General features: G+C 42.1%; 1 protein-coding gene across 1 annotated transcript; it reads left to right on the top strand.

Moving 5' to 3' along the window:
* Positions 1–1508: 1508 nt before the first annotated feature.
* tbx5a (T-box transcription factor 5a) lies at positions 1509–19734 on the top strand (the record flags this gene model as incomplete). The annotated part of the gene is made up of 8 exons (XM_080847262.1): positions 1509–1550; positions 2369–2463; positions 4964–5083; positions 6561–6708; positions 10539–10691; positions 16101–16192; positions 18220–18446; positions 19103–19734. Exons 2-8 carry the CDS (start codon positions 2372–2374, stop codon positions 19732–19734), a joined length of 1464 nt encoding a protein of 487 aa, XP_080703388.1. The 5' UTR covers positions 1509–1550; positions 2369–2371.
* Between the last annotated feature and the right edge of the window lie 327 nt (positions 19735–20061).

Below are 20061 nucleotides of genomic sequence, written 5' to 3' on the forward strand. Positions count from 1 at the left end.
ACTGCTATTTACCCGCTGCGATCCTTTTAATCATTCGCTCATCAAATCCTTGCAATCATTTGGTCTTTTGGCAAAGAAACATTTTCGGCTTGCATTGAGAGGACGAAACCCAATGGGTTTGCTGGGTAGCATTGTGCGAGCTACACGCTTGGATTTGTCCTAATAAAGGGAAACTTCATAAGCACATCGCTCCTTTTGAAGTGGGAAGATATCGGTTTGGTAGCTAACGGATTCACCGCACTGCAAGACTCACAGCTGAATACAAGGTAAAGCGTTGTCCGTTGTCCGCTGTCCATGTTCTCGTCTCTACAATTATTGGTCCACTTATGGTCATTGTTATTCCAGTCCCTTGCGGCCCTCGAGACATTTCGTCTAATAATGTCTTTGTGAACTGGTGACGGCAAAATAAAAATACAACATTCACTGTTATTTAGGCTAGAGATCGTAGAGCTCACTATTGTTGGTGAAATACGGCATTCAAAATAGCCTGCTACTGGCTTCTTACCATAGCCTTCTAAATTCGAGGTTTAAAATAATCAGTGTGGTTTGTGTTGTGTACGCCACTTGATGTCGCGTAAATGTTTGAAACAGTTGATCTCGTAAGCTATAATATCGGCCTAATAAAGCGATTTGTTTGTTTTGGCTGATTGCACGTGTGGACAGTAGCCATTATGAACTATAACTGCTTAATTTTTGCATCTATTTCATGAAACCACAGAAGTGAAATACGAACATTCTTTTGTAAGTTTGCTGGAATAGCAGCTTGTGTTTAGGCTGGAGAAATTACCCTGAATCATCACAAAGACAGCAGCATTAATAACTTCAATACATAAACAACCATTGATAACACCAGTGCTGTGTAAAAACCCTGATAATGCAACCATATGACACAGCCTACTTATAAACACGTTTGCCTTTTTTTAAACGCACAAATATCTTTTTTTTAATTGATCATGATATGATAACTCACACCGAATGGTCAATATACATTGTCTGATTGTAGGCCTATGTGATGCGCGCGCGCGCGTATGTGTGTGTGTGGGGGGGGGGGGGGGGGGGGGGGGGTCCCCTGCATTCGTTTGCATTTCGGTGACAGTTTATCGACTTATTCTGCAATTGGTCTGAATTTTAGATGCTTGGTAAATTTGTATTCCATCATATAGTTAGCCTACATGATTATATAGCTGCAGGCCAATAGCCATCTCGGGAGTAGTGCTCAGCTGGTAAAACATACACTTTTGTTTTGACCTTACCCTCTGCTAAGTCAAGACATTTGGTATGGACTGTATGGTTTCCCAAATCTGCCTAGGGCCAACTTAATGTTTAATTCTAGCAAAGGCAAGCTTGTTGCTAACTCTTTTCATCCCGATCTGACAGTTGGAGCAGTGCTTACCAGGCCTCCCGACATGGCGGACAACGAGGAAGCGTTTGTTGTCCAGAATTCGCCCAGTGAAACGGAGTCGAAGGATTTACACACTGAAAGTAAACCAGAAAAACCAAATGGAACTTCAAGCAAATCCCCGTCGTCGCAGACAACTTATATTCAACAGGTTAGGCCTTTTCTATATCTTAAGGGTCTCTGCCTATAGCTGCAAACAAACTGACTGTATAAATGTAGTTCACATTCCCATTCCTATAGGCTATAGACTGTTTAGAATGCAAAAAGGCAGGCTCTAAACGTTTTTTTTTTTAGTTCTCGGTGGTGTTGTAGTTGTTCTTGTGGCTGTTAATCTTCTATTTTGGTTGTTTGGACGGTCAGTGTGATGTAAGAATATGTTTAACACCGCACACATATTTTGTTATATACTTTAACCTTCACGAGTTACCTGAAACAGGCTATTCACAATAAAACAGTTGAATATAAGGAAAGGTAAGGAAAGGTATACCGTGTAATAGATATGTTATAAACACGGTTGTTGTTTATAAGTGAGTGTTGATGTTTAAATAGGCCTGGTATAGCCTAACTCCAACAAGGTTCATCATTTGCAAAAACAAAATTGCAAAATAATGTAGCACTGAAATAGTATAACAAATACATACGTGAACTAGTCCTATATAGGCTACTTTTAAGAAATAACATGGACTTGACTCGAGGTCGATAAAGACTTGAGGTCTTTATTTTAAAGGACTTGTCCCTTAGCTTCATCTTAGCTGAAATGAATGCAACCATTTGAACAGACTTGTATAGCCTACATAATATTTACAAAATGTATTCGCTACAGTAGGCAGTATGACACAAAGTTCTATTTCATGCAAGGCGCTGTCTTTTTATTTATTTCATGTTGTGTATGTTTAGTATTCAAATTAGACTTGGTGCATTGCATTCTCACGATTTGAGGGTTGTTGTTTTTTTATCTGTATTTTAAAGGGAATGGAAGGAATTAAGGTATACTTGCATGAAAGGGAGTTGTGGGTGAAATTTCACGAAGTGGGCACAGAAATGATAATCACCAAAGCTGGAAGGTAAGATACACAGTTTCCTCAAAATGGCAAATTGCACCATGGTATTTTGCGCTGACAAACATGCTTGTTTTCTCCTTTGACATAGGCAGGTGAAATGAAAATAGCTTAGCCTTCTCTACCATGGACTAGCACATTGTAAAGTGAGAAGGCCTGAAAACATCATTGGTTCTTTCGGGTTGTTTTGGTCACCTAAAGCACTCAAAACGTAGCCTACTCTCTATGTTCTGTTTTGTTTTTATTTGACATGTGGCATAAACGACCTGGAGTACTGAGCAAGATCATATTTTTTTCCTTTAGAAATTCTGACGATGGGGAGAGTGATTAATGTAAACGGTTACCATGTGTGGCAAATACCTCAAATGATGTAGGACGTTAGGCATTGTCCACCTCATTTGTGTATATGTTATAGAAAATATCGCTCGGTTCATAATGGAACATTTCTCGTCTCTGGGCAGTTTTGCTCTCGAATAAATTAAGGCTGACTAGGTGGTTATGAAACTTATGAATGCCATTTACTTAATGCCTTGTGTTTGCACTGCCGAGTGCCGAAGTCGGTCTAGGTTGACGATAGACGACACACAAAAAATCGTTCTAGACTGAGAAGGAGACCATTACAGTTACAGGAACAATATGGTTTGTGAGGCCAAGGCGTGAGCGAAGCCATTCAATGCCACCTGCCTTACAGTCAGGATTATCGTCTGATATAAATGGTGCCTGTACAGTGGAATTTTGTTGACAATGAATTAGCGCTTGTGCCGTTGAAAAGACAGGTTCATGTAAATGTCCTGAGATTGTATGGTTACCGATTTATTCAGCTTAGGCACGGGTAAAAACACTTTTGCCATAGAGGCAGGCCTAGAAACATCCTTTTTCACTCTGTCACGACGGATCGTTTCTGCGCTGAATTCAAAGAGGCGGATGTTTTTACGTTTTCGGTGTAGGCCTTTTTATAACCCTTCTTGGATTAGTGTGTTGCATGCCTTGCGTGTGATACTTGCAGTCAGAATTAATTTGGTTCAGAGCCTATTAACCTATGAAATTCTGTTTATGATCACATTTATCTAAAGTTATAGGCCTACTCAATTACAACCGTTGAAATTGTTGCCTTTTTGGTGATTTGGTAAATGATGCACTCTTATAGGAACAAACCTGACGACGAGTTCATTCCGAGTGTGAATTGTGCGAAATAACAAATCAAATATAGAAAAATATACTTTCACACTCTCGACAGCTTCGACCTAATATAACTGCGCATGCCTTTAGGGCTTTTAGACAACTATGAATGTATCTGTAGTCTAGTAGGCTACGGTGGTCCGTGCTCATGTTAACAAATTGTCTTGCGGGTCTCAGGTATTTATTATTCATTAGAGCTGTGTCGCCGATAGCCAACCAGTGTGAGCTGTCATTCAGTAAACCTTGCTATGTTCTCACACTGCTGCATAAAGCGGCCTTTCAATTCAGTTCTGAACCCTGAACCTCTGCTCTGCGTCCTCAGCACATGGGCCTCAGTCCAATCTTGCTGAGGGAGTTTGCATACTGTAATAAATAGTCCATAGTCCTTAGTTAATGCAGCTGGTTATACATTCCTCTTTGTTTGACCTAATGCTCAGAAACGGTATTTATTTATCGCATTTATTTGTTTTGGCTTAAAGGGGATAGGGCCTACTTGATTATTGGGCCTGTATGATGGTTGCAAGTTCTTTGACGTTATTACTAAGACACAAGTTTCAGCGAAGCTTATATTTAAATATGTTAATGGAAAGAAGGCTATTTGTTGTAACATAGGTAAGGTGGAAAATTCCCATTGGGAAGTTAGCTGTATGACATTCTTAAACGTTCTCATGAAGAACACGCTTATGTAAGCACAGCTCAGCATTCGCCTCCAATTTTCCAATTGTAGGCCTGTTGCTATTTTCAATATTTGCTTAGTTATACTTAATTTATTTGTGATTTGGAGGAGCGTTTTCATGTGATAACTATTACGTTAATGTGATACCTTTTCTGCACTGGGTTTTAATGGAAATACTTAACCTATGTAATCGGAATTAAATGGAAATCTAAATGTTAAACTTTCTATGCAGATACGCAGTTTATTTTATTAATAATTAGTTCAGATGGTTGGCTATTTCTACCGGCAGTGGTGTCAAGCAACAGGTTTGCAGCCAACGGTCACTGACGTAGCATGGCCGAATGATCAGTCGACTCATCAGTGATGGTATAGCGTTTTGTCTGTCACCCAAAAAAAACTTTTGTGGGTTGAACTTCGCTTGGCAGCGAATTATTATTTAAAATGTTGTAAGGTAACATTTGAGTAGACGATTTAAAACAAAAACTATGGTGTATTATTCAAGGTTAGACTTGACACCACTGTATACAATGTTTTGTACAGCACAAAATGCCCATACAAGTTTGTATGTTCAGTATATTTATTGGCAACTGTATATTCTTGCATCGCAAAACTTACAATTCAGTAACATTGTTTTCTTTCGTCTATTTATAGGCGAATGTTCCCCAGCTTCAAAGTAAAGGTGACTGGACTGAACCCCAAAACGAAATACATACTTCTGATGGATGTTGTTCCTGCGGATGACCACCGCTATAAATTCGCCGATAATAAATGGTTCGTAAGACACAATAGCTGACCCTGTGGTGAATTTCAGGCACTATTTCAAAGACTCATATTTTGCATTCAAGATGATTTATTGATTTATTTAAATGGGAAAGTGCATTCGTTATTCTGAGGAATATAATAATTTGATTCCACTAATGCAATATGTCGAATAACCACTCATGATCTCAGTTTGCAGTACCATCTTATTTTCTAGACAAAGTTTTAGTCTCTGTATGCTAAGGACATGTTGAGACTCAAAACGGAGGCTAGGTTATGAAATGCTCCAAAATACCTCAAGTTTACTGTCCTTAAAGAAAAGGACGATTGTGGCTTTTGAGTAGGCCAATATACAGTCAATGCTCCAATGTATTAATTAATTAAAGAATTATTTTGGAATCCATAAAATAGATTTGCTTGGCGCCTCAGACATAGAAAATAAATTCTAAATGCATACTAAAAATATGGTTGGGTAAATAAACGTTCCTCTCTGACATGCTAAGCAGATATGGTCTACTGCGTGTGTGCATGCATATGGGGGGAGGGGTAGTGGAAGTTGCGGAGTGGGGATTTCTTGGCAAGTATAGTCAAAACTAAATAAAGGCGAGTGTCTTCATTTTTTGTCAGTTGAAAATGACCAGAAGTGCAGGAACGAAGACCTCTTAACACTTCTCTTTGCACTTTTTGCGCTGTGCTTGCAGCTATGAAAATTCTATGCCTGGTTAGGGTAATGGCCGTATTTTGTAACCTTGTCCCACCGAGACGTTTTAGGGTCAGTGGCTTTGAATGGTCGTGTGTTCAGTGAGGATGCACCAGCCAATAACTGATAATTACCTTTCCTGTTCAGGCTCTGGAACTAATCGCCCTTATGATCAAACACTGTTGTGTAGGTTTACATAACAAAGCGACTTTTTATACGCCAGAGCGGAACCCTGCAAAGCAGCTAATCTTACAATCTTACACATTCCCACAAGGCATAAAATAACAAATAAAATAATACGGCTGATTTCATTTTTGATTTAATTTTTTGCTTTGTGGACATTTGTTATTCAGATCAGAGTAGGCCAAATCTCGGTCACTGTAGCCTTGGGGGCATTAACGAGAGTTGCCCATTTTCGGCCTACCTGTGTGTATTCATATTAACCTAAGGCTATTGAAGACACGTTTATCCAAAGGCTTCAGAGTAGCCTATATAGAATCAACTCAATATATTTTTTCGAAATTAAGAATGATCTTATTATTATCTATTACAGAATTTGCACTGAAACAAAGTATGGCTAAACCGAGCTTCATATAAACACATAGGCTACCGACATGTGTCAACATTTAATATCTAATTGCTTCAAAGGCAGAGTATGTTTGTCAGCCGTTGGTAGGGTTGTTTGAACAGTAACGGTGAACTTTAAATGAACGTTTGGGTTTTTTCTGCAGGGACAGCTCTCGGAGGTCGGTGTGAGTTAAAATGTTGGATTTTTGTGCTGTGGTTTAGGTCCGTCACAGGGAAAGCAGAGCCGGCGATGCCCGGGAGGCTCTACGTCCACCCCGACTCCCCCGCCACAGGAGCGCATTGGATGAGGCAGCTTGTCTCTTTCCAAAAGCTTAAGCTGACCAACAACCACCTCGATCCCTTCGGACACGTAAGTATATGGTTGTTTTAAATTAATTTTCACTATTTTGTCTTCAAGATAGTGTTGTTGATTTTTAAAGCGCTTGTTTTGCAACATTAAACGACGTTTAGGCTTTAGGTGTGGTGCGAGAAAAGTGCCATGTTATCCTAAGCTAATCGTTAAGGCCTATTAGTTTAGTGGCAATACCCGTTTTTCTTTTATGGAAACTTTTGTTGCAACTAATCTTTTGTTGCAACGAAAGTTCTTATTTGGGCTAATTCATGATTTCTTTGATCATTATTAATCTCTCACAAGTCCTTTGAGATAGACATAGAGGTCCTGGCCTACACACAGGCATTAGCTGGCAATCGTCCAATCATGAAATGTAATTTTAAAGATATATGCAGATCTGAACACTTTATTCTGTTTAAACATTCAATGGTTTGAAATAGTGAAAGTGTGTTTTGGAATTTGGAATAATGGATAATGGTTAACACCACCCCCATCACAGCAGTAAATGTTGTTATGGTTTTGCTGTGAATCATGTATTTTCCATCTCTTTTTCATGGGAGTCTAAGTTTTCGGATGTGTCAAAACATAAATGATTTTATCATTCATAATGTAACATAAGTCATCAGAGATAGAAATGCTATGAGGGTATCGAGTAGCAAGTACTGTGCAGTATTTCATAGTATAATGCTGTTAACAAAGGTGTTACAAGTTTGAATAGAACCAGAGAAGCATCCTCCCACTTATTCCCTCCCACACCCAGGACCCACAGTATTAGCAACTCTCAGCTTAGAAAAGAGTCCATAATGACAGATTCAGCAACAGTGTCTTGCTCTGGTTTTCGTTATTGTACCATTACTTATAAGTCAGTAGATTTGCATGCCGAGCTATAAAGCCTGAACTGACAGAGAAACCTGACCACAATGAGGCTGCTCTTAACCAGTGAGCTGATTGATCCTCACTGTGTCTGGCCTTGCTCAATCCTGAGAGTTGTTTTTTTTTGCTTGTGTCTGCCTAAATATGGTCTCCCAGCCCATGCAGTCCAGTCCAGTGCTGTGCTGTGCTGTGCTGTGCTGTGCTGTGCTGTGCTGTGCTGTGCTGTGCTGTGCTGTGCTGTGCTGTGCTGTGCTGTGCTACTCTGAGCTATGGTGTACTGTGCCACTGCTAAGTACTGATCACAAAGCACCATTGGCCCAGTGTTTGTTCGGCCCGATTGTGCTTGTTCTCCTGCCAAACCCCAGCTGGTAGGGCGAAACTGGAGCCAGCCCGGAATGTGAGCTGTGTTGTACATTTTTTGGCCCAAGTGCAGTTTTGATTGGTTGCAGTGGTTCTTGACTTACAACACCCCCACCCACCCACCCATTCAATCCGCCCCCCACCCCAAACCCTACTTCCCCCTTCTCTCCCCTTCTCTTACCCCTTTTTTTCTGCAAGTGCACCATGGGATTCCTAAATGAAATACTGGTTCCCCACCAAAATAACAATCCGTCGACTTGTTGTTCCAGGTGGTTGGAATAATTTTCATGGCTATTTATAATTACTAGCTTTTTGGAGACGAAGCAGAAGCAGGATAGCCCCGTAGACTGGATCCAGTTAGCAAAACATCAAGACAAGCTTGTCCAATGGAAATCAATTTGAATTAATGACACACAGACGCGCGCTCACGCACACAAACACAAACACAAACACAAACACAAACACACCACAAGGCAAAGTGAGATGAAGAAAAAGGCCATGTTTCATGTTGCAAATTCTTGCACATGCAGTGAACACAGGGAGAGCTGTAGTGAGAGGTGGTGGTGGGGAGGGGGAGTGAATAATTTTATTTCCAATAAAGTGTTGATATTGACTCCAGCCTCGCACGAGGCCAAAGAGGTTCTCTTTGATCGTGGCCCCCACATCAGTCATCCCTTCAATAGGCTTACGCATTCTTTCCCAGCCTCTGCAAATCTCTAGAAATGTTGTCCGTGCGTTAGGCAAGCTTTGGATAACTGTGCTTCAAACTGTTTATGCTTTAATGACAGTGGGAGATGAGCAATAGTCAAGGGTATACAAAGCCTGTTAATCTGCTGGGCTTCAGAGACCCTGTGATGTCGGAACATGAAAGCGGGAGGGCGACCACGGGACCCCTGGGTCATCCCTCACTATCATCAAGAACTATCATAGCCAGTCTAGGGGTTGGGGGGGGGGGGGGGGGGGTGCAGATATAGACCAACAGGGCACACAAGGAGCAGACCAGTACTGCAGACTGACTGGGTGGTCCCCCCCACCACCACCACACCACACCCCCCTCCAAAAAAATCCAGCACCACTAACAGCTACTCGAGCATGCTGGGAAAAACTGTCCCATCTCCATCGGCTGGGCCATAAGGGTAGATTCCATGATATTCTGATGGAGTGAGAGACAAGGTGGTGCAGAAAAGGGAGAGGGGGTCGATCACTCAGCATGGGCCGCTGTCTGTGTTCACTGACAAGGCCAGGCCTGAGGAGAGGCAAGGCAAAGCAAAGCTGTGTATCCCTTTTGTGGGTAGCCCATGACAGTGTGCTGCCGCCCTCCTGTTCCCAAACGTAGAACTTGTATTTTCCCTCACAACACTGCAACAGGAGAAAGGATCGACGGATGGCTGAGATAGCTGAAGACCACCTCATCTTGGGTTTTCGACCAGTTGAAAAATGAATGAAAAGAATGCTTAATTTCCTGCTTGCTTACAGTAAAGAGGATTAGAGTATTTAGAGTGTTTGAGATACTAGCCAGACACACTGACCCACAGAGAGGCACTAAGGGTATCTGTGTATGTACTGCCCACAGTGAGTATATTGAGGTGGACAGCCATGCTATGATCATACAGTGGTTATGTCATATAGCATGAGAAGGGCAAGACTCATTTGCTTTCATGAGGGGATTTATTATTTATCTCGTCTTTTTTCCTCTGTGGTCAAATTCAAAAAAATCACAAGAGGAAAATGGGTAGGTCTCCGCCAGATGAATAAGCTGTTCTGTATAACTAGACCACCAGTATCTGACTTATTCAGGAGGTCAAATTCATTGTTTATCATATTTTTTTAAATGACCATCTCTTCACTAACGTCTGTGCAGTGTGTTGTATTGGAGGCAGCCAAATGGGACCGACCTACAGAAACACAAATGCCTCCGGACTTGAGACCCTGCAGGGGGAAAAAACGTTTTGTTATCTCTATGCTAAAGTGGACTTAATGAAATTAAAACCCATCAGATTGCTCACGGCTGATGCCCATGACTCCCAAGTACGTCAGAACAATTAGACTAAGGCCCGCGGATGAGAGAGGCCTCGCGAGAGGGGCGCAGGGCCCAAGTTCAACTGAGTGGACAGCGTCTTTGTGTCGCCAGACGAGCCGGCAATTCAGCAATAGCGCCGCGGACTTAGTACAAAACAGGTCAACGGAGGTCAGAAGGAAAGCAGGGGAAGGAAAAGGTGTACAAACATGGCCGCGGGAAATTGAAAAAGAAAGAACGGACCAGCCACCGAGAACTGTGCATGATTTGTTTAGGCAGAGCCTTCTCCCATGGCAAATTGTTTAATGATGGGCAGAGGCAGTGGCCGAGGTAGTGGTACATGGACGCTGTGTTCCACTTCAACCACAATCGTTCGTGAAAAATATGACTTGTGGCATAATGTTGCCGTCTCCATTAGAATGATAACTCCAATTAGGCTACTTTAAAAGCAAAGCGCTATTGTGTTGCTTCAGTTGCCTTCACCTTAGCAATGAGTGATAAGCTATTGGATGTGACCGTAAACCATAGCCTACCTATAGGGCAGCGTTTCAAGCTAAATTAGTTACATATTTTAACCAGTTGATATTATTCCTTGCAGATTATTCTAAATTCTATGCACAAATACCAGCCGAGGATCCACATCGTGAAAGCGGATGAGAATAATGGATTCGGATCCAAAAACACTGCGTTCTGCACTCATGTGTTCCCAGAGACGGCCTTCATTGCAGTCACATCTTACCAAAATCACAAGGTAAGTCAGCTCAGTAATTTTCTTTATAACATACGTCAAACTTAAAATACTTACAATAACACGTATTTAAACACGTCTTCGTGTCTGTTTATTTTAATGAAGCAGCGAGGCTATTGAAAAAACATCAATAACGATTAGGCTAGCCTATTCGATCTTGGTGGTCATATAATTGCCTTTGTTGAAATAAGTGGCTGGAGATGACTTTGTGTGTTTAAATAATAGAAACTAATAAACGAGTTGTACAAAGTTTTTATAATGAAGGCAGGTAAATGGGTCCAGTCGCCACAAATATACACAAATATAGTGATAATGTAGCAGACCACCAGTCTTATGTCTGAAAAGCAGCGTACTCAGCGCACTGACACATGTCAACGCTCATGGTCCAAGGAAACCGCATGTTCGATAACCAAGCAGAGACCCTGCATCTCAAGGGACTTTTCAGACATTTCAGTCAATGCCTCAATAAGCAGTTTCAAGTGGTAGCACAACAGGATGAATAATTGAAAGAACAAAAACTGTGTCTGATGTATGTGTGCGTGTGTGCGTGTGTGTGTGTGTGTGGTGTGTGTGTGTATGTGTGTGTTCATGGTGTTGGACTTTCCTCAGACTTTTACACAGAATAGTTTAATTTAGTTATCATAGACTCAGTGAACTCAGTTAACATGCAGCCAATTTACAAACAACTATTTAAAAGATTTTGTGTTGCTAATTTGATCAAAGTAAAATAAGTTGTTCTGAAATGTAAATTTCGTTGTTTGCAAGGAACGGGCTTTAGGAGTGTAGAGTGACTGTCTTTCATAGGCCTAGGCCTATCTGTATACTCATGTGAAACCGTAGCCAATGCAACTCCAATAAATTCACAAAATAATTAAGTCAAATAATTGAAGAAAAAAAGATTATGCATTGGTGTATTCTGGTAAATTAGTTTCATAGGCTACTTAAATTTGAGTCACAATCTGTTACGCAAGTCGCTTTCATTAATAGACTTTTTCAAAAAGAAGCACAAAAAGGAAAGAGGTGTAGTGTTGTCATTCACGTAGGTTTGAGCATGCGTGAGATAAGTATGATGGACTTGACTCAGATTGGAGCGCAGGTGATCATTATTAGAAAGACATATAAATGTAGGACAGTTCTAGGGTGGATGTTACTCATAGATTTGTATTTGCAAGGAATTAAAAATCGACGGCCAATTAAAAAGGGAAGACCAGGTACAGTTGTAACAAGAGGACAGTTGTAATTTGCTTAAGTTCTGAGCTCGTGTCTAACGTGTCTAACGCGATGAGACATGTGTTATGGCTCAGTCTCAGCCTTTGTCCAAAGTTACACTGACAGAAGTGGCTTTGCGGGGCAAATTTGTAACTTTAAAGTTTTGCGCAAGTTTTGACTGCACAAATGATGCGTTTTTACAGGAACACAAGTATTAGGTTGTGATTGTAACCAGTGATTTCCAAAATAGATGTTTGTATAATTATTAGCTACATTACAATGTGTTGTATTAAAGTTATCTTGTGTTTGCCTTCGGCTAAGGACAATTGTAAAACGCATTGCAATCGGTTGCAAACAGAAAGTGTAATTAACAAGCAAAATAGGCTATAGCTACTTTTGCGAAAATGTGACACCCTTGGTTGGAGGCGATTTGCATATCTCACTGGCAAAACCAACGCTGTAAAGACAACAATTTACAGAAAAACTATTATCCACCACTATTATGGTTTGAATAATGCACGTTTGTTGACGTAAATGTTACTCTACCCCTTCAAACTGGCATGTTACAATTATTCTTGGCCCCGACCCACACTCACTGCATTTAGATGAAAATATTTTCATTTAGATGAAAATAAGAGAAAAAGCAAGGCACATTCTAGGATTAGTAAAGTTAATATAGAGACGAAAAGTAAAAAAAAAAAAAAAAAAAAACTGTTACAACGGTGTCCCCTACTTTTTATTTACTGCAGCACAAAATATAGTGCAATAGGCTTGGTCGGTGTCAGTGCATAGGCATATGTTCAGGCACTAACACAACATCGCCAAGCCTTGTTTGTTTTAAAACGTTTATTTTATCTGAAAACTGTGTTAAGACCTTGCTATGAGTGGTCCAGACCCACCTTGCGAAAGTATGTCTTAGAGGCCTATACCTTAGCTAAAGACGCCCTAGGAAACACCTCCAAACGTGAAGGTACAGCAAGCCTACCTTACGAACGACGTAGCGTTAAGCAACCCACCCCTGAAGAGTAGACGTTTTTACTGTTGTAATTTGAAAATCACATACGTTTCATATAGGTTTTAAGTGTATGTATAAGTTCATTTCCAGCATATTTTTAAGGGAAAATTATACTTCTCTAGAGATGATATGGAAGATATCTGGTGATGTGAACGATCTGTAAAAAGATGACTCAAGGGCACATATATTTGATAGGCCCACGTGACGGCAAGGTGGATGGCTAACAAAAGTTTGTCAGGAGAGGAGGTGTTATTAGCTAGGCCATCTTACATTCGCAACTTTCGCTACTGCTCCTCGATAAGCAAGGTCAGAAACCTCGTCATTTTGGTGGCAAAAGTAGAAGCGTCTATTTATTGATCCAACGGATGAGATGGAGAATTTCGTCGCCAAACAGATATTTATCAGGCCTCGGCCTACATAGGTTGGAGGCTGAAGTTCGATGGTGTAACGAAACTATCTTAATTTTTGTCATATTTAAACTCAATCTATGAAGAACTTTCTGAGCATCACCCCAATATGATTTTTAAACAAGGGACATGTGCCTGTAACATTAAACTATTGGATATATTTGTTGAATAAACGCAGAACGTGGCAATAGGAAAATCAGCTTACATCTCTACAAACGGTTTCATATGGCTTAGTTCAAAAGTTTAACACAATATCTTCACGTTTCTTGTTTCACCTGTTCCAGACTTTTGCTTGTTTCATTGCATCTTTTGCGGTGGGTTTTGGCCTCACAACTGATTGTGGAAAATTCCTAAGTTCCTATTGTGAACTCCTCAAAATATCCCTTAAAAAAATGATTTTGCCCCGTTATTTCTTTAGACGGCTATATGTCTGTTTCACATCCGTGCTTTAACTATGTCGGTGTCAAGTTTTAATGTGGGACAAGGGAGGGCGCAGGAGGGGGCCGAATACCGGTAATGTCTCCTGAGCCAATCAAATTCTGTGTTGCTCCTAACAGGATATGCAACTGGCTGCCACTCACAGAGAACCATTTAATATTAGAACCGGTATAATTAACATTGATGGAATTTGGATAATTGTCGTTTTCTCTTGTTATTGGCTCTTGAGAGAGAAACACAATTTTGACCATCACCCATAGCTCGTGTGTTTAGTTGATTTTTTGTGTAATCAATGTCACCTAAGAAATACGCAATGCAATGAATCACATTAGCATCCTAGATTATAATAGATTTTATCTCAGAATGGCAGACTACTTATGCGAGACAGAATAAATTATTCTTGAGCCCATATTCTAACATAAAGCCTTTGTTTTTCTAACATGTATGGTTGTATAAACACAATTCTGATTCTGTATCTGAAATCTCTTTAGCATGCCTAGGACACTCTACCTCCACAGAACATTTCTGTCAGTGCCGTGAGTTTGAAATCACATCTTTTCTCTACCCACGAATGTAGCTTATTTTGTGTTTTTACTGCCTCATAGATATGTCAAACTAGTTAGAAGCACACGATTAATATATATCTTGAGTTTTTCAGGATGTTTTCTGCGATAGAATACAAAATGTAATGTCAACGATTCATTTTGTCCTGTTTTAGTATAATATAGAATGTTTTGTAGGGGGTTAATGTTTTAGTCTTCCTTTGAACAACGCCTCCAGCCTTTGAACCACCTGATGCGCGTAGCGCCCAGTTGCTGGTTTCTCCTCTTCAGTAATGTGCATGTATTTGTAGCCAACATTTGTAAAGCAAAGTATATAAATAAAAACAGGCTTAGATGTATGTAGGGAACCTTCAACACGTGACAAGCTTATGTGTGCCAAACGCGCCATGCGTTTACGAGAGCCGTGAGAGGTCCGCGTGTCTCAACAAGGAGATATTTTACAAGGTTTGGGTGAAAGTGAGAGCCAGAGCGTAAGTTGACGTCGTGTTGGGAAACACACCACGCTCGCCAACTAATTACCTGCCAAGTAAAGCGTGGCTGAAGAAGGGATATCCTCGCACTGCCTGTAACTCTGCGTAATACCGTGTAACACCCTTTACAGGAGACCTAGGTTCGTTCTGTCCCATTGGCGAAAATACAGCAAATTCATAAACATTCGCCCCGGGAAACGTATAGCCGCGGGATGATGTGTTTTTCATGGAAAATATGTGTAATCCTAGTTTTATATTAAGTTTAGTTCATTCTTCAGCACAGAGTATATTAAGCCTGTTTTGAAATAAATATTTGTTTTTGATTCGCTTAGTCTGGTGCTTTATTTAGTTTAGAGCGTCATTATTATGATAACAGAATAGCGGTTGATTTAAAAAGTTAATTTGTGCGCTCAACTGTCCATTTGATCGGATGGTATTTTTGTCCAATGTTAGGGATTCAAAATGTATTTTATGATATACTGTTGCAATCCTTTAATTTAAGTACACCTATTAAATTCCAGCACCGTCACATATTTGTATGATGTCGAGACACGCTGAGGTATAACTGGATATGATTATGGGAAAAGGCGCTATGGACTAGCCTACTTTTGAACATTTTCATGAGGATGGTTACTTTTTTGGGGGGAAATAATATAACTACTAGATATTAGATATTTATTATTAGATATAATTAGATACATTTAATTTCACTGATATGTTTTAAAACACGCACACACACATCTCAGTCAGTCAGTTCAACAAAGTGGAATACATCGGAGTTACAACCGTTTTAAATAGGAGAATAAATGAAACTTGAATGAAGCCATGTTTTAAAACTAATAACTTATTTTAAAAATATGTCAATCTATTTTTTCACTTCTCTCTTTAATTACAGAAAAGAAAACGTTGACACAGCTCGTTCATGTGTTAGTTTCTGTTTTAGGTCTGCAATCACCAATACAATTTTCCAGATTTAGACTTGGATGTTGCTTGCTGGTTGTTGCTGCAGATGTGCAGGTTTTCCTCATATTTGGGGAGCACAGACATTTACCAGGTTTACTATTTCAGTTGGAATTTCTACACAAACCAACCAGCATTTTGTTGTTGTCTTTTTAGAGAGTTCACAGAGATTTAAAATAGAGATGACTGACACATAAATAACTACAGAAACTTACCTCTGAATCTCCAGTGAGAGAAAGCCAGGGAGCCCTACTGTCAGTGAAGATTCAGAAAAGCCTATGTACCGCTAGCAGAATGAGGCATATAATGTTAAGATACATACTGATGCAAATCCTCCATGTCTTTTTTAGATAACCCAACTGAAGATTGAGAACAACCCATTTGCGAAAGGCTTCCGGGGAAGTGATGACATGGAACTGCACAGGATGTCACGGATGCAAAGGTAAGCAAGCGGGAGGCAGAGGCCCCATTCAGATAGTCTTTTTTGCTTAGGAAGGTCCCTAACTGAGTGAAATGACCCGGAGGTATAAGTTGCAGCCATGATAACAGAATTCTCTAAATGCGTAGGGAAGGTGCTTCAGTGCTTCCTTTCGTATCTCCTTTAGCATAGGGTACACTGGACCATCCTTTAGGAAAGGAAAGGTGATAATATCGCTTCACAATTAAACAACCCAATCCACAATTCAATCAACATGACAAACGGCCTATATATACCCCCTACCCCCCACCTTAAACTTCCTCAGAAACACACGGGGACAGACAACTATGGTCATGTGCTTGTGCAAGAGCAAGGAAAAGTCAATAAAGTTGACTTTTTTCTGTCCTCCTCTTCCTTTAACCGGAAATAGACCCTCTTGAGAACCGTTTTGCTCAGCCCGTCTAAATCTGCTGGGCTCATTCCCTTTACAGGCCGTGTGAAAGGCTTCTCTTGACAAGGAGAGGGATTGGTCACCAGATAAGCGAATGGTGATAGGCTTTCAGATCCTTACAGCGTCGGTGGAGCTGTGCTAATCAATGCATGTGAGGCAAGTCAAGGCATTACAACGCACAGGCAGAAATGACAATTTTGCTTTCCTCTCTTTTTTTCTGCGATGCATAAGCCCTTGTGATGTAAGTGTAGCTCCTTGAGCTCAGGCCAGGCCTTATGTGTCAGAGGCTTTCATGGTCGATCTGGCTCGACCCTCAATCGCCATGGCGACATCTCTGCTTCACGCGAAAGCGGGCCCTGTCTCAGCCATCGGGGGCGGTGGAGGGGAGATCCGGAACAGTTGTCTGAAGCGAGCAACGGTCGATCTGGCTGGTCCCAAGCCGGCACCAAACACCACATGGCTCAGGGCTCTGATTTGCTCCAGATGACAGGGCCACAGCGCACGTCCACGCCGTGTTGAAAAACACTTTTTCAAAGCACAAAATCTGGTCTGAAGCCCACACCTCAGCCTACTTAAGGCATTGCCTATACTGCCAAACGAGAGAGAGAGAGAGAGCGAGAGAGAGAGAGAGAGAGGGAGAGGGAGAGGGGAGAGAGAGAGAGAGGAAGTATCTCTCTCTACATTGTGTAAAAAGAGTGACAATTGAATATCTCCATAGAGCTAAAACAGGCTTATCATTGCTTGTGAAAGGAAACCATCCTTATTTTATTCCCCAATCCATTCACTGATTTAGCCTCCTCTCACGCCATCTAAAAATGATCGGGAGTTGCAATCACAGCAACAATATCTGTTATTCTCTCCTGACAGGTTTTTTTTCAGACAAGGAAAATGAATTCCTCAGCCCAGGCGATGAGACACACGGCTGCTATAATCCATAAATCACCGTAAACACACACCTGTGATGTAACACGTGTCCTTGGCTGGCGAAAAGGCCTTACCACCCCTCTCTGTGAGAGAAGCCAGGCCCTCTCTTAACAGAGTACTGTGGCCAGTGCAGGTCTGGACTTGGTTAGGACTCTGGTCTGCAGAGGCCTCTTTGCAAAACCAGGTCACTTGTGCGAAAGAAGAAGATGAAGAAGAAAAAGAAAGAAAAAAAACAAAGGAGGGGGAAATATTCAAAGAAAGAGAAAAATGTGCAGGGATGTTCATGAATCACTTAGAGTCATGTATCTCTCCTCATCTCTCCACCGCAGACCAACAAATGGGTCTCAGACTGATGTGACTGTCAGAGGGCTGTTCACTGGTGCGGCGTGTGGTTAGTTACTTTTCAGGATGGTTGAGATGTGTGGATGACAGATTCCATGTAAATATAAGTCAGCTTCAGGGAAGGAATCAACACAGAGAGATTTTTCTTTGTTTGACCCCCTGGTTTCCCTCTCTCCCTCTCTCAACATCTCACTTTAACCATTTATCTTTCTCTGTCTCTCTTTCTCTCTCCATTTCTCTCTTCGCTCTCTCGCTCTTCTCTTGTTATCTGTCTTTCTTTCATCTACCCTTCAATATATCCCTCATCCTTCCATCTTCTTATCTCCTGCAGCAGTAAAGAGTACCCGGTGGTGCCCCGCAGCACAGTGCGCCAGAGGGTGGGCACCAGCCACAGCCCCTTCAGTGGCGAGGTGCAGGGCATGGGCACGGCCAGTGGCATGGTCGCCCCGTACCCGTGCGAGAACGGTGTCAGCAGCACCTCCCAGGACCTGCTGCCCCAGACCGGCTCCTACCCGCTACCCCACGAGCACGGCCCGGACTACCACTGCATCAAGAGAAAAGGTGGGTCTCTGCGTGTCTGTAGAGAAACCCCTCATGAGTCTTATTGGTGCTTTGTGGTGGCATTCATTGATTTGTTTATACTAATTTCCAGTTATTAACAACAAGTTTCCGGACCAAGGAAGCCACAATATACCTCCTATATTTCTGGAAGGACAAAAATACATATTGGCGTATTTGTACTGTCTTGAAGAACCTATTGAGATTCCTTTCTAAGACTGCTGATTTAGCCTTTGACCTGAGTAAATTAGTGTAATAGATTGAAGGCATGAATGCATGTCATGGCTGCTGTTTGCATCGTTCGTTCAGTGTAGAAACAGGAGTACACACTCACATCTTATCACCTAACAGTGCAGAACTCTACAGCAGAGAGGTTTCAGGATGGAATGTAAGGGCTCGTTTTAAAGGTAATCAACTGCAGGGAGTAAAAAGGAGTGTATTTTTAACAAGCTAAACACTTTACAGGAATGTATTTAATGTTCTGTGAATGGTGAATTTCTGGCACTGTGTCTTTCTATTTTCATAATCGTAACTCTCTCTCTCTCTCTCTGTTCATTTCTCTCTACTTCTCTGTCTTTTTGTTTCTCTCATCTCTCCCTCCCTCTTTCTCTCTCTCATTTTGTCTCCTTCTCTCTCGCTCTCTCTCTCTCTCTCCATAGTGGAGGATGACTGCCACACAGGCGATCACTCCTACAAGAAAGCCTACATGGAGAGCTCCTCCAGCGAGGAGGACCATTACTATCGGCCTGTGGCCTACTCCCAACCCCTTGGCCTGGCCGGCGCCGGCACCGCAGGGCCCTACCGGACCGAGGCAGGCCAGCGCCAGGCCTGCATGTACGCCAGCGCCGCACAGGGGGCCGAGCCCGTGCCCAGCCTGGAAGACATCAGCTGCAACACCTGGGCCGGGGTCTCCCCTTATGGCAGCTGCTCGGTGGCCGGCATGCAGCCCATGGACCGGCTCCCGTACCACCAGCACTTCTCGGCCCACTTCACCTCGGGCCCGCTGGTGTCCCGGCTGAGCGGGGTGGCCGGGCATGCCTCGCCGCAGCTGGGGGACACCCACGTGCCCATGTACCAGGGCACCATGGGGCCACACCAGACTCTGGCAGGTGCTCGGCAGTGCAGCCCCGTTGCGGCAGGGCTCCAGTCGCCGGGGGCAGGGGCCGCTCCCGGGCTCCAGGGGAACGAGTACTCGCTCTACCCACACAGCATACCACGCACACTCTCACCACACCCGTACCATGCTGTGCACAGTGTTAGCATCATGCCCGAGTGGAACGAAGGCAGCTAACTGGCCAGGAGGAGGTTCTGGAAAAAAAGGGTCAGAGGCAAAGAGAAGGACTAAGCTGGGAGTTAAGGAAGAGTTCGGGTCAGCGAATTCGTCCGTTTATATCTTGTATGTTATTCGAAGGAGAGAAAGTTACTCTACGTCAGATCCACATGGTGTTCTGACATCAGTGTTTGAGACCGTCATATCGAGAAGATTAGAGACTTTGAAGTGAGAGAAGTAAGGAGCATGGACATCTTTTAAGAGGACTTTTTTGGAAGTCTGAGCAGGCTGGAAACATTTCCGTCAGAGATTTTCTTTTCGGGGTTGAAGGATGAAGGATCATGTCAG

The sequence above is a fragment of the Sprattus sprattus genome, assembly GCF_963457725.1.
Source record: "Sprattus sprattus genome assembly, chromosome: 11".
NCBI classification, from domain to species: domain Eukaryota; kingdom Metazoa; phylum Chordata; class Actinopteri; order Clupeiformes; family Clupeidae; genus Sprattus; species Sprattus sprattus.